The sequence below is a fragment of the Hemicordylus capensis genome, chromosome 5 (genome assembly GCF_027244095.1).
Source record: "Hemicordylus capensis ecotype Gifberg chromosome 5, rHemCap1.1.pri, whole genome shotgun sequence".
NCBI classification, from domain to species: Eukaryota; Metazoa; Chordata; class Lepidosauria; order Squamata; family Cordylidae; genus Hemicordylus; species Hemicordylus capensis.
Genome location: NC_069661.1, coordinates 15,120,284 through 15,144,570, shown reverse-complemented (window position 1 = coordinate 15,144,570; position 24,287 = coordinate 15,120,284). Strand labels below are relative to the sequence as shown.

The window sequence follows — 24,287 nt, the reverse complement described above, 5'->3', positions numbered from 1 at the left end:
TATTGAAGGACCCCACAGAGAAAAGGCTAGACAGTCACCTCAGAATGACTTGCGAATCGATCGATCTCACCATAAGAGTGACCACAGTGGCCTCTCTTGTATCAAGCCTCACTACTATGGTCAGACGAACTCCTCCAGTCACCATCATCAGACCCTGCCAGGCAGAGGCAGATTCTACACAAGATGCAGAAGGCTCAGGCCTTTATTGCTGATGCAACACCGGACACGGTGAGGTTTGCTTCTTGCTCCACAGCATCCACCGTGGTTGCTAGACTCACCCTATGGCTCAGACACTGGCAGGTCTACGCTACCTCACCAACTACCTTACCATTGTTCCTTTTACATCTTCCAAGCTGTTTTGTTATGAAGTGCTACAAGAAGTCCTGGTAGAGACCAAGGAAAGCGCACTCCTGTCATCCACAGACAAGGATGACTGCGGATCCACAAAGAAATTATTTTGGCCCTTTCATTCCTACTTCAAACCAAGACAGAGATCAGTGACAACAGTGCCCCCCACCCCGGAATAAACAACGCTTCCCATCAAGAAACAACAACTGTAGACAGCAGTTTGGACAGCAACCCAGACTGCGACAGTCCTCCTGACTCCCTGGGCCCGGTGTGGGCAGCCACCTATCTCATTACTTTCCCGCATGGGAAACCTCCATATCAGACAAATGGATGCTGGACACCAACACACACAGTTGCAGAATAGACTTATCTGCCCACCCCAATGCCTGCTTCCTACCCACAGCCTGATTCATTCCCTGCAGAAACACACAGACCTCCTGAGGGCAATACAACACCACCTCAGCAATAGAGTCGATACCAACACACCAAAGGGGTTAAAGCATATACTCCATTCTGTTTACCGTGCCCAAAAAAGATGGCTACTTGAGGGCTGTCCCCAACCTGAAGTTTCTCAACAAATAGGTAAGACGCAGGAAGCTCTGCATGGAGATCCTGCACTCCATAGTAGAAGACCTTCCTACCATGGGGGCTACCTGGCTTCAGTGGACCTGACCAAAGCATACCTGCACATCCCCATACACCAGGACTTTTGCCACCTCCTCCACTTCAAGTACAGTGAACCAGTGTGGTTCAGGCTTGCTGCCTGGCGACTGAACACAACATCCTGAGCCCCTACAGCTATGACCACAAGGTACTGGACACTATCCTGGCTTCCCAAAGAGACTCTACCAACAGGATTTACCAGAGCATATGGCGGGTCTTCCTTCGTTGGTGTCTGTGCTGTCACTTCAGTAGAGCAGTGTGGCACCGTGGAACTACTCTGGTTCCTATAAGATGGTCTGGATAAAGGATTGAAGGCAAATACTTTCAAATGACATGCGGTCGCCCTGGCCAGTGTTTGGTCACCAACCAAGAAGAAAGGTTTGCACTCGTATCCTCACCTCAGACGTTTCTTTAGAGACATGACATTCTCGTCACCTCCAGTCATGCACAGATTCCCTTCATGGGGCCTCCACAGAGTACTCCATGTACTCCACGTGCCATTTGGGCTTCTACACTTTTATCCCGCTTCGCATTCTAACACTCAAGCTTGCCTTCCTTGTTTCCATCACCTTCACTTGGAGGGTCTCTGAATTAAGAGCGCTGTCCTCCAACCGTAATTTCGGCATATTCTCCTCCTTTTCCGTCTGCCTGATCCTGGACCCGTCATTCATACCCAAAATAGCATCCGTGATACTACTTTCCTTCTGCCCAAATCCTATTCAACCCAGGGAAAAGTACTGGCACTAGCTAGACATGTGCCTCTGCCTCAAGGTCTATCCGGCCAGAACTTCTTCCTTCAGGACCGCCGAGGCTCTGTCCATCTCATTCCTAATATCGGCAGTGGGCCAACAGGTATCGTCAGCCCCTATTGCAAGATGGATCAAGGCATGCATCGCCCTGTCTTACAAAATATAGCACCTGCCGCCTCTGCTCAAATTGATGGCCCACTCCACTAGATCGGCTGCCACCTCAGCCGCATTCTCCACGAGCACATTGCTGGCTGAAATATGTAGATCTGCCACATGCACTGCTTCTTCCACGTTGACAAGACACCACAAGCTGAATGCTCTTAAGTCCTCACAAGCCGTCTTTGGCAGATGTGTACTGCAACAGGTCCTTCTGCTCCAGTAGCCACTGACCCCCCTCTGGGGTGTGTGTGTCTGTTCTACATGAGAGGTCCTCCTCCAGCAGTATGAGAGAGGAGCATTGGTCCTTTACCATGAAGGCTGCTTCTTGCTTCTGGAAAGAAGGACATCTCGCCCCACTTGTCAGGTGTCCACGGCTACTGGTCTGCACTATCTAAGTTTTCATTTTCACCTGTTTTTCCTTCTCCTGTACTGACCTTTTTCCTTCCTAGAAGTTTGGCTTGAATAATCTGAACTGGGAGGGTCTGTCTTTCCACACCTTTAAAAGGCTTCACCTGATTGATTTGTCCTACCTCTGGAGCATGCGGGAAGAATATTCACATGATATGTCCTCCATTCAAGCAGCAAGAAGAGGCCTTCACAGTAAGTGACCAATGCTCCTTTTTTCAGCAGTTCTCAAAGCGTTTTATATAGAATAATAATTAATAAGATGCTTCCCTATCCCATAAGGTCTCACAAACTAGGATAGATGCCAGCAGTAGCCACTGAAGGAATGCTGCACAGGGGTTGGATAGGGACAGTCACTCTCTCCCTGCTAAATATAAGAGAATCACCACTTTAAAGGTGCCTCTTTGCTTTGTTAGCTGTGGTAATCCATCTGAAATTTGTGTGGGTGATTTTGGGGGGCGGGGAGTGGGATGAAGTTGGGGATTGATTTGTGTTTTCCCTTCTTCATCAGTGGAGAAATCTCCCATGTTGCAGAAGTTGGTACTTTGCAAGATAAACAACATACATTCGATGAACTCTCTTAAGCTGACTTAGTAAAATGTTTCACCTGTTTTTAGGGAGTTGCTTTTAAACAACAATTTGTTACGAGTTTTGCCTTATGAACTTGGACGGCTCTTCCAGCTACAAACACTAGGTTTGAAAGGTAAGAGAAATTCCTAGGCATGGTTCTCTCACCCCCACCCTGCTTGTCCTCCCTCCTCTCCTTCATCTACCAGTTTCTTGATGGATCTTTTCTTCAAGGAATTTGACAGGACATGGGGACAGGTGTTTTGAAAAGTGGCATTGGGTTTCTTAGCCCACTGTCATATTCATTCATTCAGTAATAAGCTTTATGCAAGTCCTGAATTATTTGTAATAATAAACTTTGTTAGCCATCAATAACAAATTGTTCTCTGGGCAGCTTACAACACAACATTAAAACATGAGATAAAAACACACAACCAATTAGCTCACTGTCATATTCATTCATTCAGTAATAAGCTTTATGCAAGTCCTGAATTATTTGTAATAATAAACTTTGTTAGCCACCAATAACAAATTGTTCTCTGGGCGGCTTACAACACAACATTAAAACATGAGATAAAAACACACAACCAATTAAATCATAACAAACCAGAGAAAGTGGGGTTGGGGAGAAAATACAATACAAAACAATGTAAAAATTTTTTTTAAAAAAATCAGTTAAAATCCAATCAAATTATAAAATTTAAAAGGCCAGAAAGGAACCTGAAGTGATTCCTTTAATGGCAGTTCTTACCTTGTCTGTGTTACCTATGTAGCTCTGTAAGGTACAGTCTATGCTGATGGTTAGTAGAGGGTTTGTTGTGTGTTAAAATAAACAATATAAACTTCGAACATACATACATCTTGTAACCAATATAAAGTATTGTTTCCTGGGAATGAAAATGTTACCTGCCATGTTGCCTTGTTTTCAACTTCCATGGGCAATCTGAAGAAGCAGAATATAAATATGAAAATTAAAGCAGCTGAATCCTAAAATTCAGAAGTGAAAGGCGCTTTAGGATCTGCAGCTTTACTGGGAGCAATATTTGTGTGCAGTGCCACCTTTAACTTCGGACATTTTGCTTTGATTCCAGGCAATCCTTTATCGCAAGATATTCTCAGCCTGTACCAGGACCCAGATGGGACACGGAAATTATTGAACTACATGCTTGACAATCTAGCAGGTAACAGTCTTTTGCCATTATAATTATATTGGCAAAATGCCTATCATTATGATGGGATGGGATGTGTGTGCATGGAGGGCTTTTATATTACAGACCCTCCTGTAGGGGCTGCAGTATGCATCTGTACACTCTGCAAAGAGAACCCATTGTATCCCATGTGGGAGCCCTGACAGGGAGGATAGATTCTTCCCCCTCCTCCACTTCTTATTTTCCCCATAGCCATTTGTTTTATGGAAGATGCAAAGTATCCCTTTAAGACAGAGTAAAGGGATACTCAATGACGTGGGAGCTAAACCTGCTCCCTAACCTTAGTGATCCCAGCCGTTAATCGTTGAGCCTGTTCCTCATCACACCCCTCCATCCTAGATTCTGCTTCTTGCTCATACTAGATCAAGAAGAGGTCTAGTGGGGGAACCTCCCCCTTTTGGAGGCTGGGGTGGAATATTGGGCAAATAAAAAAGATCACTTGACTTGATCGGCATTGGCTGCCAATACAGCAAGAGATTGAATTCATAGGAACATAGGAAGCTGCCATATACTGAGACAAACCATTGGTCTATCTAGCTCAATATTGTCTTCACAGACCGGCAGTGGCAAGGTTGCAAGGTTCTCCAAGGTTGCAGGCAGGAATCTCTCTCAGCCCTATCTTGGAGAAGCCAGGGAGGGAACTTGGAACCTTCTGCTCTTCCCAGAGAGGCTCCATCCCCTAAAGGGAATATCTTGCAATGCTCACACTTCTAGTCTCCCATTCATATCCAACCAGGACAGACCCTGCTTAGCTAAGGGGACAAGTCATGCTTGCTACCACAAGACCAGCTCTCCTCTCCAAGGTCTATGTAATTCAAAGGTCTATGTAAAACTAGGCCCAGATCACAGAGTCCGGTTTGCTTATATACATACATGCACACAAAGATCCATCATATTAGTGAGGGTTTGCCATTTGTTCAACAAGGAGCTGATCATTTCCAAAGGGGAAACCTCTTTGGTTTCCTTCATTTAAAGAGGCCATTCCAGGATGAGTAGCTCCTTGTGCATATCAAGTTTCCAATGTCAGAAACAACCTGATGGATTGGTATACATCAGGTCTCAACTGTATTGGATCCCGAAGTACACAGGAAGCTGCCTTATACTGAGTCATACCATTGGTCCATCTAGCTCAGTATTGTCTGCACAGACTGGCAGCGGCTTCTCCAAGGTTGCAGGCAGGAATCTCTCCCAGCCCTATCTTGGAGATGCCAAGGAGGGAACTTGGAACCTTCTGCATGGAAGCATGCAGATGCTCTTCCCAGAATGGCCCCATCCTCTAAGGGGAATATCTTACAGTGCTTACAAATGAAGTCTCCCATTCAAATGCAAGCAGGGTGGACCCTGCTTAGCAAAGGGGACCATTCATGCTTGCTACCACAAGACATGACTCTTACTGAACCTGTGTCTGGGTGGTACAGTTGCCACTGAAAACTGCTTCAGCTTTAAGGAATTGCCCGGCTGCGTCTAGGAAAGTATGAATGGCTTACTGCATAGCTCATCCCCACCACCTGTTGCACATCCACACTGAACCTCTCTGCAGCTGCTGGTGCTAGTGTGGGAACATTCCACCTGCTGGGCTGGAGTGACAGGGTGGGCATTGCACACATTCCTGGCAGCAGCCTGGAGCCTCTGTCCGTTTCTGGTGGCAGCCATGCCACTGCAGCCTGTGTGGAACAGGCTCTCCTCGTTATCTCATGGTAACATCAACATGGGGCTGTTTCTAAGGTGTGAGTGCGAGAGACGAATAGCCCACATGCTAAAGATAGGAGTCATACATAATTGTTCGCAAATAGTAATGCAACTGTTACTGTTGAAATCTCTGAGGCGCTATGGATAAATCTGAAAGGGAAATTTGGAGGCACTTCAAAGACACAGCAGTCTGAAGAGACACACCTCTGTCCAAAGACATGAGAAGATTTTAATGTCAACCAGAGTCCATATGTGTAGTTGTGAGAAACAAAGCATGTAGGAGATTCCAGATTCTTTTGAGACTTATATGCACATATATAACTGCCATATATTTATAAAAAGAGTATTCTAATCCTGCACCACCTAAGGCTTTCCCTCAGTTATAGTTAAAAGCTTTTTTCTTTGATCCTATAGTACAGTTCTTACTTCCTTATTTTATTTTATTTCTATACCGCTCTTCCAAAAATGGCTCGGGGCAGTTTGCACAGAGAAATAATAAATAAATAAAATGGATCCCTGTCCCCAAAAGGCTCACAATCTAAAAAGAAACTTAAGACAGACACCAGCAGCGGTCACTGGAGGTATTGTGCTGGGGGTGGAGAGGGCCATGACCACTTGAAGTTCAGTTCAAGGATGTTAAGGATGGCTAGGGTTTCCAGCTTTCATTCATATTTACTCTTTGAATATTTCAGTTCATCCAGAGCAGCTGCCTCCAAGGCCATGGATTACATTAAAAGAACGAGACCAAATTCTGCCCTCAGGTAACTATGTGGACATCTCTTGTTCTTTTTGCTGGTGGTGCTTTAATGCAACTCAGTCACTTCTGTACTTTCAGCAGACGCTTAGAAGCCTGGCTTTCATCTCTTGAAAGAAAAAAAAAGTTCCTAAAACTCATGGTTGCAGAGAGCAGCACCTTGAACTCGTGCAAGCCAAAATAAGGGACTAGAAGTAAATAGATACGTTAAATAATAATAAATTACTTTCGAGTCTCATTCAGCTTTAGTAAAGAGAAAGAGGCTATTCTGACAATCGGGCGAAATCGGTCTAGGAGACCCTAGCCCGATTTCGCCTGACCGTGTGAGCCAGCCTAACTACCCCTCCCCTTAAGGTTAACCCGCCTAACTACCCCTCCCCTTAAACCGGGTTTGCGAAGTGAGTGCTCCACAAACCCGGTTTTCAAAATCATGAGCAGCCACAGCGTGACTCCGCACCATGGCTACTCACGAGTAGACCCCAGCTGGGAGGCTTAAAAGCAGCCTCCCGGCTCGGGGGTCTCTTCAGTATGCCCTGCGTGCTTGTGCAGGGCATACTGGAGCTTCCGGGGGCTGTGCAGCCCCCAATCCTCCCAGCCCCCGCCGGCTCCGTCAGGGAGCCAGCAGTCGTGTGGGCAGGCGATCCGGCCACCCAGGGCTCCGGCCCTACTTGTCTGCGGGGAGAGCGGGCTTAGCCCGCTCTCCCCGCTTACCCTGATAAAGTGAGTCTCGCTAATCGTGAGACCCGGCTCACTGTCTGTAAAGAGCTGCCTGCCTGCTTTTGTTGTGTTAGTGTAATTGCCTGATATAGAAATAGGTTATAGGATATATTCTATACCAGCTGCCTAATACAGAAATGGGGTGAATGCTTATCTGTATGAATAAGGCAATTAAAAAAAACTTAACCTGCAAAGTTTAAGTCTGAAGTAGTTCACCATCTTGCAAGATAGAAAAAGATTAATTGCTGCTTCTAAAAGCAAGTGTGCATTTTACATGTGTAGAATAAGTACTTCAGCCTAGTAATGGGCATGTAAAGCCCTTGTTTTAAAGGACTTGCTGGAAGTCTATTGAAATGCCTCGGGCTAAGTGACAGTACTTCTGTCAAAAAGGCCTTACCCGTCATCACCTGGACTTATACTTTCTTTCCTCCCAGCTTCATTTACCGTCATGTGTTACAATGTGTTGTGTGACAAATATGCCACCCGACAGCTCTACGGCTACTGCCCGTCCTGGGCATTAAATTGGGAATACAGGAAAAAGGGAATCATGGAGGAAATTGTGAACTGGGATGCAGATATCATTAGTCTTCAGGTAAGGCATCATCTCATACTGTGCGGGAGGAGGCAATGGTAAACCCCTCCTGTATTCTACCAAAGAAAACCACAGGGCTCTGTGGGTGCTAAGAGTTGAAATCGACATGACAGCACATTTTACTTTACCTGATGGTAACAAATATCACTTTAATTCATTCTTAGAATTCTGATGAACTCAAGACATCTTTATAGATTATTTCTCCTCCTCCTTCTCCTTCTCCTTCTTCTTCGTCTCGGTGTAGTCCCACATATCGAACTGTCCACACACAGTCTTCAGTACAGGTGGACCGGTCCTGACACCATGGTTTTGTGTATCTGCAGTCAGGCAATGGGGTCCTGACCTCGGTAAACGTGGTTGAAAAAAAGGTTAAAACCCTCAGTTCCTAGGAGTTGAGGGGAGCATTGCTGGGCACCCAGAGAACATAACACTGTACTTTATTTCACTTGTTTCTGCTTTTTATTGCATATTTTGTCCTTCAGGTCCCTAACACACACACACACACACACACACCATTGCCATTGACTTGCGGTCTCGTTGTGCATGGTTTCATTATCTGCAGAAATTGGTGGGAATGGAATCCCCACAGATAATGAGGTTCACCTGCATTTATTTTATTTAGAGAAAAAGTATAGCAAACATGGTGAGATATGAACTTGGTAAAAAAACACACATAAAAAACACACCATACATATGCTTTTCTGATCCGAATAGAATATTTGAAAGAAAACTGGATGTTGTGGCCTCACCTTTTGGTTAGGGCTGAGTTTGTCCCTCATACTACATTACATGATAGGTTGTAGATAAAGAGAATCTCTCTTTCCCATCATGTTAGAACTGTTTTGCCCAATTAAACTGATTGGCAGTAGATTCAAGATAGACCAAAGAAAGGACTTGATACCTAATATATGGAATTCACTGCCCTGGGGTGTGGTGATGGTCACTTGCTCAGATGGCTTTGAAAGGGGAGTAGACAAACTCATGGAGGATAGCTCTGTCCATTATTCTTGGCCATTACAGCAATTGTGCTTTGGGGTCAGCATGCTGGCGGGCAACAGCAAACAAGGGCCGTTGCCTGGGCTTCCTGAAAGCATCTGGCTGTCAGACACAGGATGTTGGGCTTGGTGGGCTCTTGATCTGACCTAGCAGCACTCTTCTAATGGCCCTTATATGGCTGCTACCTAGCGAGACTGTTCACATAGCAGCCCTACCTGCGTAGGACTGCTCGTGTGAAGTGCCGGGATTGAGGCTAATTCCGGCGCTGCCTTCCTGGGTAGCCTGGGAATTTTACCTGCCCATTTACCTGTGTAGGAGGAGATGTGGAGATGACCATTCTCACTGCAAAGTTCTGCACTTTGCCCCCCAGCACTGGGGGGTCTCCTTTATTGGAGACAGTGCTCTCTTGAACCCTTCCACCATCTTAGAAGGCATGCTTGGAGTGCTTGGAAGTGTAGCCCTACCCATTGCTTTCATTCTAGAGCTCCTAAGAGGGCTTATTCTTTCCAAAGGGGCTCTATCAGCACCGAGAAAAGTGCAGTACTGTGCAGAGGTCAGCACAGTGGGAAATGGCTCCCACCTGGAAGGGATTTGTGTTTCTTTCTTTTTTCGCCATAGTGAGGATCACTGCCCTAGGAGCATTTGGGAGGAGCCCATGCTCTCGACCCTCCCCACACCAGTGTCTCCCCACACTGAAATGGACACAGATTAAAGAGAGAGTTATTTCTCGACAGAGTTTCCTTCAATGAAATGTTAACTGTGTTTATTTCCAGGAAGTAGAAACTGAGCAATACTTCACCCTCTTCTTGCCAGCATTAAAAGAGCGTGGTTATGACGGATTTTTCTCTCCAAAGTCACGTGCCAAAATCATGTCGGAGCAGGAGCGAAAACATGTGGACGGTTGTGCAATATTTTTCAAAACTGAAAAGTAAGTGGCTCTCTCCTGACCTGTCTGAAATGGAAGCATGTTTGAGTAGTACCTCAGAAATCTGCATCTGTGCTTTTGTGTTGGTGTGGCCATGGAACTGATATGTGTATTTTTAAGAATAAATACTGTTCCGTATTAATGTGGAAGTGGCTTTTTTATATTCCTGGCTTCCTCATGGTCACTTCTACTCTTTCCTTTCCATAAAGAGCAACCCTTTCAGGGATTTATTTATTTTTTAAAGGAGATAATTATATATAGGTATTGATTGTGATGTTTCAGGTTCACATTGGTGCAGAAGCACACAGTGGAGTTCAACCAAGTGGCGATGGCAAACTCTGAAGGATCGGAAGCGATGCTGAATAGAGTGATGACAAAGGACAATATTGGAGTTGCTGTAGTGTTAGAGGTGCACAAGGAACTCTTTGGGACAGGTAAGCGTCCTTTAGGCTCCAACCTCTTGAGTTGGAAACAGTAAATAAGTGTGAAACATGCCCAAACTCTGCTGTCCACTTCACCCAGTTTTGTGGCAGAGATACTAACCATGTGGATGCCTCCATGAAGTAACGGTCGTCCTGACGGGTTAGGATGGCTAGCCCCAAAGCTGCCCCCATTTTCTTTTACATACCAGCGTGCCCCAAACAGCTAAGCTGTGGGGAGTTTTAGAATTAGACAGAGACTAGCAGTTAAAAAATCAAAAGGTGGTTTATTTACAAAAGGTGTGAAGGCCTGGGTACGAAAAGGAGTGGGGAAGGGAGAAGCTACACCACCTCACATTAAACCAAAGTTAGCAGCGAACTAGCAGATCCTTGTGGTCTACTTCAGAAGTAAAGGATGGTTATCTGTTGAGTCTCCAAGTTCCTCCCTGCAGGTAGACTCCTCCTTCATTTGGGTTAGACTTCCGTGGGACACCGGCCCTCCTAGGCAGGGCCCAGCCAACCACTGCAAAGCTGTCGCTGCTCTGCAAGGCATCCAGTGTATTGATGGCAACCTTTTGCCAAACACAATCTGAGGGGAGGTGCAAACCAAAGGAGCTGGAGCTTTACACTTTGCTACTTCCAGTCCTGCTCCCTGCTCAGTTTAGGAATATTGTCAAGGCCATGAGCTTAGGAGTGCCCTGACCAAAAAAGATGAGTTCCTTCTTTGCATCAGTGAATGCCTCCCTATTGTTTCTGTATCTAGAGAGGAATGGAATTCACTTAGTTTTGACTTTTGTTCCTCAACTCTAGGTATGAAGTCACTTCATACAGTGGACAACCAGCTGCTTATTGTAGCAAATGCCCATATGCATTGGGACCCTGAATATTCAGATGTAAAACTTGTCCAGACTATGATGTTTGTCTCTGAACTGAAAAGTATTCTTGAGAAAGCCTCTGGCAGATCTGGAAGCCCGACCGCGGATTCAAATTCCATCCCTCTGGTGCTGTGTGCAGATCTTAATTCACTGCCTGATTCAGGTAATTAGAAATGGTTGCCCTTGCGTCAGGTTTCATAAGTTGACTTTTAATTTTTAGCAGCATCTTGAATCATCTTTTCAATGAGGTTTTACATAATGGCGACTAGTTGTTGTTTTTGTTTTGTTTTGTTGCAACATCTTGTGTCACAAGGGATTCTTAAGGTACTAAGTAGCATCCAATTAGTGCTTTCGCAAACTAAAAGCATTCTGTTTGCGCAAATGGGGATGAGGAGTGGCGCAGCCCCATATAGCGGCTGGGGGCGGGGTTTCCACCCAAAGCAGGAGAAATTGAGCTTGTTAGATTCCAATGAGGTCTCTGTGCAGGCGCATAGCCCATATGCGTAGAAGTACAGATGACCACTAGAAGAACCAAAGTTAATGGCGAGTAACCCATAGTTCGGCCGCGGTGGCGCAGCGGGGGAGCGACTTGCCTAGGGTGCAGGAAGCTGACGGTTCGAATCCCCGTGGGTGCCGCTGCCGCGATCGTGCCTTGTAAAATATAACTTTAGGGAGGAGAGCTGGTCTTGTGGTAGCAAGCATGACTTGTCCCCATAGTTAAGCAGGGTCTGCCCTGGTTGCATATGAATGGGAGACTTGATGTGTGAGCACTGCAAGATATTCCCCTCAGGGGATGAAGCCGCTCTGGGAAGAGCAGAAGATTCCAAGATCCCTCCCTGGCTTCTCCAAGATAGGGCTGAGAGAGATTCCTGCCTGCAACCTTGGAGACGCTGCTGCCAGTCTGTGAAGACAATACTGAGCTGGATAGACCAATGGTCTGACTCAGTATATGGCAGCTTCCTATGTTCCTACTTATTTATTATATTTCTGCACCACCCAATCCAACAGCTCTGGGTGGTTTACAAACTAAAAACAAAATATAATCATTCAGAAATCAAATGTAAAACCATAGAATCTGAACAAATAAAACAGTTTAAAACATTTTAAAAACAGTTTAAAATCCCTGGAAGGCCAGACCATACAAATAAGTCTTAAGGGCTCTCTTAAAAGCAGATAAAAGCTGGCTCCGTGCCTAGAGGCTGTCAGGACTTGGATGGGCCAAAACAAGCTCAGGCTTAAGACCTCCAAGCCCGAGTTGCTTTTGTTCAGTTTGCGATCTGGCCAATTGCCGTGTGTGAGTTTATCTCTTGATGGGGTTGTGCTTCCCTTGAGAGAGACGGTTCGTGATCTGGGGGTACTTCTGGACCCGCGGCTCCTGCTTGAACAGCAGGTGGAGGCCGTGGCCAGGGGTACCTTTGCCCAGCTTTGGCTGGATCGCCAGTTACGACCATTTCTCGACCGGCAGGCCCTGGCAACAGTAACTCAGGCCTTTGTTACCTCTCGTTTGGATTACTGTAATACGCTCTACCTAGGGTTGCCTTTGAAAACAATTCGGAAGCTTCGCCTAGTCCAGAATGCAGCAGCCTGCCTCCTTATGGGTAGCTGTGGATTTGATAGTGTCACACTTCTTTTACAGTCGCTGCATCCAATTCAAAGTGCTGGTTCTCACCTACAAAACCTTTATGGGCTTAGCACCAGTATATCTCCGGGATTGCCTCTCTCGGCCAGTTGTATCCCTACCTGTGAGGTCTTCTCAGCTGGCCCTACTTAGTGTCCTAGTGCCTGGTGTAGTGCCTGGTGCCTGGGCCCACAGGAGGGCCTTCTCTGTGGCTGCCCCTCTTCTTTGGAACACTGTTCCCCTCCAGATTCGTTCAAACCTCCCCCCCACCCCCACACACCTGTGGCTGTTTTTAAGGCCTTTCTTAAGACCCACCTGTTTGCCCATTGTTGTTAATTGTTATTCGTATTGTTATTGTTCACCACCTAGAGTCTTTGGAGGAAGCAGTATATAAGAAAACTTTAATTAATAAATGTATCTAAACCACAAATTTCTGTGGGGAGTGCATTCCACAACCTAGGAGCAGCTACAGAGAAAGCCTGGTCCCGAGTCACCACCAGACGCACTGGTGGCAGCTGGAGACGGACCTCTCCAGATGACCTCAACGTGTGGTGGGGAAGAAGAAAGCGTTCTCTAAGGTTTTCCCAGTGACTGGGCCAGTTCCTCCACTTTGGAAGTTCTAATAGAAGCCCTTTTCATGATTACAATTGCATATTGAGCAGGGGCAGAGCTTCCATGAAGCAAGGTGAGATGAACACTAGGGATGTGCATGAACAGTTTGTGCGCTCCCTGGAGTCGCATAGGGGGATGCCTTTAAATGAGCAGGTAAGGTGCTCCTCACCTGTTTGCTCCCTCTTTGCTGCTTGCCCCCCACTGGCGCTCAGTTATGAAAGAGACGTGCAGGGCTACAGCGTTCCTTCCTACAGCCCCAGGTGGCGTTGGCATGCACATGGCCAGGCCATACACATTCTGGCCATTTGCATGGTATGCGGACCATGCAAATGGCTGGCACATGTGCGCCCCGGCTGTGTGCATGCCAACACCAATCGGGGCTGCAGGAAGGAACGCTGCAGCCCTGAACATTTCTTTCATACTTGAGCATCAGAGTGGGGGAGTGGCATGGAGGGGGCAAACAGGTGAGGAGTGCCTTACCTGTTTTTTGAAGGCACCGCTGCCCATTGAGCTGGCTCGAACACCAGCATTCAAATGGGTTCGGCACGCCAGAAAGAGAGCACCGAACCTGTTCGTGTGCATCCCTAGTGGACACCTAGAGTGGAGAGTTGAGCGGTTTCAAAATGCCCCCTGCTGCCTCATCTGCCCTCTGCCACTGTGACCAGCCCGACCACCACTACTACTTCCCCCACTCTCCCTGTCTTTTGGGAAGGCAGGAATGGAGTAATAGAAACTGGACTTCAGAAGTCTACTATAGGAATCAGAAGTCCCTGCCGCTGGCTTTTGTAGGTGGTAAGTTAGGGCGATGAGAAGGGAAAGTGGGGAGAAGAAGAAACTGCTCTCTAGGGTTCTCTGCACACCGGGGAAGAAGGGGAAAGGTTAGTGTTCTATAAACTGAAAAGTTGCTACCTCTATTTTTAGAGCTGGATACTGAACAAGCTATAATTGAAAATGTGTAAGAGCACCAAGCCAGCTAGCGATATCGCAAGAAAGCAAATTAAGGGGAACAACTGCTTTGAACTTTCTGGTTTTGTACATGCTTTGGCCTGTCTTGAGACATGCAAGCCCATGCATATTTATTTGGAGGTAATGCTCACTATATTGGGTGAAGCTTACTCTCGTAAGTGTGTATGGATTGCTTATGGCTGAATTAAAAAATGTCTACTCAAAAGTTTGACTTCTTTAGAGAGTCCAGCTTCACTGGGTATGTACAAGACCTCAGGCTTGCCTAAAGTGGCTATTGAATTCAAGTGTTTAAAATTGGGTGAAATAGGTGTGTGGAAGAAGAGAGAGCAAGCAGATGCCCTCTGTTGTATCCAGTGTTCTAATTTTTTTCATCTGTGTGCGCGATGTGTTTTGTTCTGGGTGGTAATATCAAGGCAGTATGTGCACATGTGCATTCAGAGTGGGACCTTCCTGATTCAACCTGAATGGGATCTAAAATTAACTGAGTGGACATCAAAAACCGTGTGAGCACATGTGCACACCATTGTATCCATGTACCTTGTTACTTGACTGCCTGGGGGAATTCCTATAACCAGGAGTGCTAGATAACATTAAGCAGATAAATAACATTTCCCTTCTGAATAGAGCTAACCAACTGGGCTTAAACACCACTCGTAGTAGCATTTTTCTAATTGCTGAGTAACTTCCTTTCCTCCTTAAGCTACATTGCAGACATCTTTATGACCAGCAACCAGTGTTCGTTCATTTGCCACTGATAGTATTTGTTCATGTGCTGCCATTTCCCTGTTTCTTCTGTATAAACCACTTTAGAATTCCTCATGATGATGAACACAAAGATCTATAGGCTTGAGTTCATCTTAACCTAAAGACAACTGAGTGGTGAAGCTCAGCACTGATATTGGACAGAAACCAATCCACTGTCCTTGTCTTGAAAACAGGTGTTGTGGAATACTTAAGCAATGGAATCGTAGCTGACAACCATAAAGACTTCAAGGAGTTGCGGTATAATGAGTGTCTCATGAACTTCAGTGGCAATGGGAAGAACGGGGCTCCTGAAGGAAGGATCACGCATGGCTTCCAGCTAAAGAGCTCCTATGAAAACAACTTGATGCCTTATACTAATTACACCTTTGATTTCAAAGTAAGTAATAATCTGTTGGGAAGTCCTGATCAACACACACCTTCTGGTGGCCTGTGCTAAGTAATAGGGCTGTGGCCTCGGTAACTGGCTCTGATAATTGTGGAGGCACAGAGGCAGTGCAGGTGCCGTTTTTGAAAAGGTATAGTCCAGTTTCTTTCAGTCAAGGCCGATTTATTTTCAGTTCTGGCTTGCCTCGCTAAATATTAAAGCTTTTGTGAGGGCTATTCTCTACCATGCAAATAAAATACTGCCAGCACTACAGTACATGTGCCCTGCACCAGTGGATAATGGATACAGGCATTTTGTACCAAGCTGTGGTTTCGTACCCCAGCTTCCCAATCGCAGTAGTGCCCGTCATCACGGTTATGGTGCTTGCCTTTTCAGACGAACCGTGAACAGCACGGTGAGAGAGCTGAGTTAGAGCACTGGGGTGGGACTTCTGGACCTGTGTATGTCACTGTACATGCCTACAGTTTCTTTTAAAATAGCATCTGAAGAGGGCTTATGCTGCTCTCCTTCAAGGGTCAGGACCCTAACCCTTAACTAGTAGGAAGTAAATGTTTCTGGGTAGACCTGCACCCCGCCCCCCCGCCGGCCGGCCACCCCTGTTGCTAGCTGTCAGTCACTAATGCAACTTGTGTATGTGGAACAGAAGAGCTTGCTGCACCAACCACCCCTTTCTGCAACAGTGTGTGATGGAGGGGGAAGTGAGATTAAGCCTTCAGTGGCTTATCATAAATGCAAGCCTACTATGATGTAAACACAGTTTTTTCTTTCTAAAATGTGGACCATTTAGATGGCTATTGTTTTAATAGTTTTAACTGTTTAATTTTAATTGTTGAAATGTTTTAATGTTTTATTGGCGGTTTTTATTGTTTTGTAAACTGCCCAGAGAACTTGCGTTTCGGGCAGTATAGAAATGTATTAAATAAATAAATATTGGGCTAATTTTCTTTACAGCATTCCTCCTTTAAACCATTTTTTCCTTTTTCTCTTTCTCTTTCTCTCTAGGGTGTGATTGACTACATTTTTTATTCCAACACTCACATGAACGTGCTTGGTGTCCTGGGGCCTTTAGATCCTCAGTGGCTGGTTGAGAACAACATCACTGGGTGCCCCCACCCTCACGTCCCCTCAGACCACTTCTCACTGTTGACACAGCTTGAGCTCCACCCTCCGTTCCTGCCTCCTGTCAATGGCATCCACTTGCCTACCAGGAGGTAGAGGAGCCCTGCCCCTTTTGAGGGCCGGGGCCGACCTGTCTGTTTATGGACCTGTACAGTTGTAAATCAAAGTATGTAGGAGTGAAGTATGGCCGACCTTTTGAAAGCTGCTGCTTCAGGCTCCTTTTCATTATGTGTTTTGATGATACGATTTTGCACATTTTTTGGGTGCATATTGGTACCATTTGGCACTAGGGCTGGAACCAAAGTTGTTGTTTGTTCCTTTCCAGGTTTTTGTTTTTAAGAAAAAGAGAGAGAGAGAGGTGTACCTGTATTTTAAACTGGCAAGCTTTGTTGGTTTCATTGGGAAAGCTGCCTTTCTAAATGGACAAATCAGATGGGAGGATTTGAGTTCACGTATACATCCATAGCATATGCTTCATTTCAGATTGTAAAGCTATGCCTCCCCCTCCCCTCCTCCAGCCTCCTCCCCCCCCCCCCCCGGCCTGTTTTTAAAGCGTCCTGAAATAGAGTAGATATAATTGATGTTGGGGAAAGTTTATAATTGGAAAAAGCACTTGCTGTTTTAGTAAATTATTAATAGTACACCCTGCTGTCCCCTCTCCTCCCCTCCCGACTAAAGTATCACATTTAATTTAGAAAGCCAAAAGTGGTGAAAGGCCTGTGTGTAACTTTCTGTCACAGAAAAAAAAAATACACTTTTCCATTGGAGGGTTCACATGGGAGCATCTCAGTGCCTATAGGGCTCCCCACCTGCTCCTGCTCCTGAAATATATCCTATTTGAGTATGTGTGTTGCACCCTGCACAAGCCCCTCCAAAGCGATGGAGCTTGATTGTAGCAGGATAGCTTTTTGTGCCTGCAGATCTCTGGTCTAGTGAACTACTGGCAGCGGTGTTCATGGAACTGGCAACTGCCGGTTTAAAGGTGGGTGGGAGGTGGATAGCTTTAAGGACCAGGGAGGGTGCTCTTAAACCACTCCCTGGTGCAGTTTTCCCCACCAGCACTGTTTCTAAAAATGGTCCCGCAGGGCAGCAGCGTACCTTCTTGCCACCTTGGTGTACATCGGACTGGAAGTGCCTGGAGTGCGTGCGCATGGAGGCATGCTGCCACCCTGCAGGACCATTTTTAGACACCGCGCTGGTGGGGGAAATGTGCCCAGGGGTGCAGTTTAAGAGCACCTCCCTGGTCCTTAAAGCTATCCCCCCACCCCCGAACCTGTCAAACTGCTGGACTTTCAAACCATTTTGGAGGTCCGTAAAAGGGCCTCCGAACCGGTTTGTGCACCTCCCTAATGACTGGGTCCCTGTTGTTTAATTGCAGAAAGGACAAGTTGCTCCATAGTTGACAGTGGGAATGCTCTAATGACACTTGAGGTATTCGATTGCTGGATTGCAGCCATGGTCCTCTCTGTTGGGAGAGTGTAACTGGTATCAGTCTCTTGTAGAACCCTGAAAGTGTATGTGTGTGTTATGAATTTGACCACATTTTGAGAGGCCCAGCAAAGAACATTGACAGATGATTGAGGAGGAGAGAAACTGAGTTAAATTGGAGCAGGATTTTGAATTGTAAATAGTGCAGGGCAGGGGCAAGAATTCTTGGGTTTTGATGTCACAAAGTGCAAATACCTTCTAACTCTATCTATAAGTTCTTCTCCCCCTGCCCACCCCTTCTAAATTACAATCTCCCTCTCTTCTCCCTCCCATCCTCTGGCCTCAGAAACAACCCTTCATAATTATTCAGCCAACAGCGCCACACGATGGGGGGAGGGGGCCATGGAGATGATTTTGCTTCAGCCTCTTGTGCATTTTCCTTGCCACTCCAAGATGAGCATTTTCCTCATCTCTCCAAGATGACAAAGTGGTGGCTATAATCATTCTGTAAATTTGTTTTTCCTGACCCTAGTCGCCAAATAGCCATCTCATGCTTTTAACAATCCTTTTTGCTTGTTGTTTGTTATCAAGGTTTAATTCTCACCCCACCCTGCAAAAGATGCTGGTTCATTCCTAATGGTTGACGGCTCTTTTAAAAAAATGTGTTGGCAATATTTTTTCTTCTGTGCTCCAGGTGGCTATTTGGAAAACTTGGCACCTCCAAGAGAGCAGAAACCTCTTAATACCATCTCCTTGGAAGGCTGTGCCTGCCGTCTACCCAAGACTGCTGATGAGCAACCCCTGTTCTCTTTGGTGAAGCCTGGGTGGGATTCATTCACAGTCCACTGAAATAATCAGTAAAAGGGTGCTTAACCACCACCACCACTCTTTAGTGGATTGAGCCGTGCATCAGGTTTCAAACAACAGCAACAAAGGCACAATAACAAGGAAAGGTTGTGTCTGTGTTCTTAAGTTTTCCTGTATTCTGCTTCTTTGCTGCTATATGAGATTTCTTGAGCTTATATTTTAAACTTTTCATGCACTTTACTGTTTCTAGTCTCAAAATGTGATATTTTTAATAAATGAGATTTTTTTCCATTATGTGAATGAAAATTTTTAAAGAGCCTATATTTGTCTCATTCATACACTTAAAAAAGGAAAATAAAAAAGAGTAAAATGGTTAATTTAATTTTAAATCCTAAGGCACAACTGTCGTGTTAAAATGTATACATTTTAAAGCTGCCCCCCCGCCCCTTCCATGTACGCTAGCTGTGTATAAAATATCAAAGGAAATTGAATCAGGCTACTGTTTGGCGGGGGGGGGGGGAATCTCCTTTTTTGTTGTGGCTTTTTTGTTATGGGGTTGGAGGTGGGATGAGGGAGGAGTTGAAATAGTTGCTTCAGTGAAGACTAAAATTCCCTTTCAAAAGTGCCTACAGCTGGGGAGGCTTTTGTCTTCATTAACGGGAAGCTACATATTGTGTGACAATTCAAGATGGGACTACACTAGACACGTAACATGGGGGTCTGTTGAAAATGGCAGCCCTAGGCATCTTCCCTCCCTTCTCCTCCCACCATAAACTTTAGTGGAGATCACCCTACATCCTGCAGTAATTTTGATAGGTTTCATCATCATCATCATCCTCCCCACTCCACATCATTGGCTTCCTCTGGCAGAAGCAGCGTGGGGGGTGGGGAAGATGCTTAGCATTATGGTCCTGGGACAGCTGGGCTAGATGGAAATGAAGAGAGCTTGGCTCGGGGCTGCCATTTCTGACAGCAACTCTGTTTCTGATAGCATGTAGTTCCGCCCTTAGTGTCAATTGCTCATGATAAGTTTTCTAAAAAAAAATTCCCTCTTCTCCCCCCCCCAACTTCCTTGATGCAGGTATCTCTTTTTATATACCTCAGAAGTGTTACGTACGTGGCCATGTATATATAAATTGACAAAAGCAATTATAATATAGTACTGGAAAGTAGAATAGCATGAAAAAACTTAATTTTGTGGACATTCTTCTTCTTTTTCTTATTTTGTGAAGGGCACAATTTCACTAGCAAGTTCTCCTTCTGTGCAGGCCACATAGAAATGAACAGGGATTGTCGGCCCCTGCCCATTTCTATGGGGTTTGCACAGAAAAACTCCCTAGTGAATTGTGCTCTGGGTCATCTACTGTATCTTCATTTTGGAGGCATTTCATCCAACCCCTCCCCCCTTTCCTGCTCTGGAGGTATGCACTAACAATTTTCCTCCTTTTCATGTGCATGTTAACTAGCAATGTGAGCAATATTTCCTACCATACTTCACTCCCAAATATTTTTTTGAGATGTTTGTATAAAATGGAGTTTAAAAAATTCGCCTGTGATTGTATATGAACTGCAGAGGAGCCGGTTTATTAAATAATAATAATTAAAAAAGAAAAAACATGCAATCTTTTGTAACATTGTTGGGAGGGGGAAAATGAAATAAAAAGATTGGGAAACATTGTAAACAGCTTAAGTTCTTGTTTTGTTTTTTAGTTGTGGTTTGGTGCCCTCTGGTGCAGATGTTGTTGAGATGGCTTTCCTCTGCTTTGAATTTGACTTGTACAGTAATGTGTACTTCCTTTTTTTGTTTTGTTCATTTGTTTCACTTGTTCATTTTCTCTAAAGAATACCTTTTTAGATGTTGCACAATTCTTTTTCTTTCCTCTGGGCTTTTGTCCAGAGAAGCACAAGGTAGAGATTTACATACTCTCTGGGCTTTGAGGCTCACTGTTTTTCCAATGCTACCACTTGCAAACTCTTCTTTCAAAGAGCAGCTTCTTGTGGGAGCAGAGTTGCTGCTGTTCCAGCTAATTAAGACAGAAGCTGGACTCTATATCTGTGCAAGTAGAAAAACTGCTTGGATTGGGGCTCTTCCTGTTGCGGCTGCTCTATGCACTTGACTTAGTCACTGATGCTCCTCTTTGATGGGGTGCACTTTCCCCCTCTTTGAATAGCAAGTATTGCATTATCTGTAACTACAGATGATCAGAAAAGCTGCTCAATCAGCTGAGATGCAGGGCTGAATCACTCTTCCAGTGGCCCCCATACAACTGCTGCAATTCTGGGTGTGAAATCCTGAGAAAAGGCTGCAGCAGTCATACAAATCACAATGGTTAGCCCTCATCCGATGGTGCCATTCTTTACAAACAGCATCTCCAGGCACAGTGATCCCTGCACACGTTGGTGTTCACATGGAGGTGCCTTCAGTGTCGGTCCATAAGCTAACCTCGGAACTGGCAAACATTTCCCTTTGCTAGCAAACAAAGAAGTGTGTTATCTAAATCATGGTGCGTACTATCCATTTTCAAAAGAGGTTTGTGTAGAATTAAAGTATGTCTGCATCAGGCTTTCTAGTGCAAGTAACAAATCCAACACCCCAATTTTGTAGTCCAAAAACTGGGTGGTGTTGGACTGAGCTCCCATCAGCCCCCAACCACATTGACCAAAGGCCATTTGAGAATCCCTGGCCTGAGCAGTGCAAGGACCCCACGGCAGGGAATGACTCTTGCCTTTATGCCCTCCTAGTGGGCTTCCTAGACGTATCTGATTGGCCAGTTAGAGGCAAGATGCTTGATAAAATGGTCTGATCTAGCACGGCCCAGCCAGTTCCTGATGCAACAGATATGAGTGCAGCTCCTATGGAGGAGAAGAGGAGAGCTGGTCTTGTGAGAGCAAGCATGACTTGTCCCCTTAGCTAAGCAGGGTCTGCCCTGGTTGCATATGAAAGGGAGATTAGAAGTGTGAGCCACTGTAAGGTATTCCCCTCGGGATGGAGCTGCTCTGAGAAGAGCAGGAGGTTCCAAGTTCCCTCCCTGGCAGCACCTCCAAGATAGGGCAGAGAGAGATTCCTGCCTGCAGCCTTGGAGAAGCCGCTGCCGGTCTATGTAGACAATACTGAGCTAGATGGACCAATGGTCTGACTCAGTATAGGGCAGCTTCCTGTGTTCCTTACTGAAGAGAGATGTATAGCTAATGTGTATCTAAAAGGGCAGTGTTTGAATCAGACACATTTGGAAAGTAGATAATTGTGCGAGTAAATGCATTTGTGAGCTAGGATTGGCTGCCACTCACTTAAAACTCGGGCACTGGGAAAACTTGGATACTCTGCCATGTAATATGTACAGTGAGCCTAAGAGCACTCTGGCTGTGTCTTCTTCCTAGGAGAACTTTTGAATAGTGGCCTAGGTATACAATCACTTCAAATCATTTATTCCAGGCTACAGACCATAAAAAACAGAACACAACAAAAAGCCACTTGATTTAAAACATCAGACCTGGACTAAACTAACAAAGGCATAATCTTGACCTAATCTCATACAATTTCACACATTTTATTAACACAGTAAAAGAAGGAAGAAAATTGTCCTTCGCACAGCCCAGCCACTCTTAATAGATCTTCCCTTGTTCTTAAAGCTGCAGCTTGGAACTTGGTGTATTTTCAGTAGTTGTATTAAAATCTGCAGTTAGTATACAAATAAGAATGCACAGCATGTAAACAAATAACAAGCTCTAATATCCTTGTAGAAGTTCTAGTACAAAAGAATATGGGCCAGTATTTCTATGGCACCCCATCCACATGGACAAATTCTTAAATGCCAGAGAGGACCTACAAACTGACCTTTCATGACTGCTGATGGCAAAGCATTTAGCCTAGCCATAGGGCGGGGGGGGAACTAATGTAAGGGGGGAAATGAAAGCTTGTAAATCAACTTTAGGCTGCAGACCAAAATATAGTGGCAGGCAGACCCTACGAAGCAACAGAATTTTGATTTATATCTAGAAGCCTCTGTTTCTGAAAGTATTTTGCTTTCACTAGTCCAAGGGGGATAAGTTGAAATACGAACCTTGTAAATAAACGTCAGCCATGAGGAAGCATAATTATTGAGCTAGATCACCAGGGCCAGCTAAAGATAAATATAAAAAGCAGCCAAAATTTAATTGCAGGGGTCCATGGGGCGGTAGGGCAAATTCCTGCCCCAAGTCTTAGTGCTGTATTTGAGATACGTCTTTGTGCACAAGACATCTTTCTCACTGATTAAACTTTCTAAAAATATATATTTCCTGTTGCTTTATGTTCACTATGTCCATTACGTGCAGGCAACAACTGAAATCAAGGTTTTCCTGAAAGAGATATAAAACATGGCTATTTGCCAATAATTGTGGTAAAGCTTTCACAAACAGCAGATAAGAGGGAAAACAGTTTTGTCTTCTCATGGGGGAGCAAAAGAGGAAAAGAAAATATTTTGGAGTGAGCTCCCATAGCTACAATTGAAGAAGGTGGGATAAATATCCCTGGGCCCTTGAAGTAGAAGGGGTGTCCATTGGCTGAGTGACAGCTTAACAAATACGACAAATGTTTATATACTGCTTTTTAACAAAACTTCCCAATGCAGTTTACATATTTATTAATTAATTAAATGGCGATCGGTCCCACAAAGGGCTCACAGTCTAAAAAAGAAACATAAGAGAGACACCATTCAGTGTTTGGTGAGGTTGAAGATGAATTTATTTCAACATGCAAAGTAATTTTTCCAAGACATCACTGCATACCTACAAGGATTTGGAATTGTGGGAAGATACAGAGAGCTGTGCAAAATTTAACAGCTGGGACAGGATCAGGACTTTGTTCTCAAATGTACAGGGAGTATGCTAATCTGCAGCCATGAGTCCTAGGAAATTGAGGCCAGACTGTTCATCATGACTAAGCTCCATTGGAATTAATGGGGCTTAAGTTAGTTCTTACTAACCTGTCTCTTATTCAGTGGAGCTTAGTCATGACTAACCATCTGGCTCTTGCCTTGTTTATTTTAAACATGGAAATAGAGATTTCCTTGCTTTGAAATGCATGGACACGAAACTATTCAAACGACACTGGTGTTGGAGTGATATCCATAGACAGCTGAGAAATGCACAGCAGCTGTTCTAGTAGCATTATTTAATGGCTTGACTGGCTAGAAATCTTAAGCTTTCTTCAATGCAGTTCTACACCCCTTGTGTTTTATTCCAAAAAGTCAAGTCGGTTAGGCCTTCCATGATCAAAGGGCACAGAATCTTGGATTGCAGTTTTAAGTAGCTGTAAATTAGATATACAAATAAAGATAAAGCTGATGATGGCTGAGCTGAATTTCCACCGCACTGTTCCTGGGCGCCCCTTCGTGAGAAGAGTCCATTCAGGATTCTTTGTCGCTATTTTCTGCAATCAGAAAAATATTGTTAAGCAATATAAAGTCAACAGTCTGCAAGAGGTGATAGGAAACCCCTGGCTTATACAGTAGTGTGATGTGTCTGTGATGCAGATGAAGCT

At 45.0% G+C, this 24,287-nt stretch overlaps 1 protein-coding gene across 4 annotated transcripts in view; it reads left to right on the top strand.

Annotated features, from left to right (window-relative positions):
• Positions 1–20,448, top strand: part of CNOT6L (CCR4-NOT transcription complex subunit 6 like) — a 61,399-nt gene extending 40,951 nt beyond the window's left edge. For all 4 annotated transcript variants that reach the window (XM_053255200.1, XM_053255197.1, XM_053255198.1 and 1 more), the window contains exons 4-12: positions 2,942–3,027; positions 3,983–4,072; positions 6,481–6,549; positions 7,694–7,851; positions 9,621–9,775; positions 10,055–10,206; positions 11,002–11,229; positions 15,201–15,403; positions 16,415–20,448. In XM_053255200.1, coding sequence (XP_053111175.1) covers positions 2,942–3,027; positions 3,983–4,072; positions 6,481–6,549; positions 7,694–7,851; positions 9,621–9,775; positions 10,055–10,206; positions 11,002–11,229; positions 15,201–15,403; positions 16,415–16,627 — 1,354 coding nt within the window. In that variant the 3' untranslated portion in view covers positions 16,628–20,448. The remainder of the gene's footprint in view (positions 1–2,941; positions 3,028–3,982; positions 4,073–6,480; positions 6,550–7,693; positions 7,852–9,620; positions 9,776–10,054; positions 10,207–11,001; positions 11,230–15,200; positions 15,404–16,414) is intronic.
• The last annotated feature ends 3,839 nt before the right edge of the window (positions 20,449–24,287 follow it).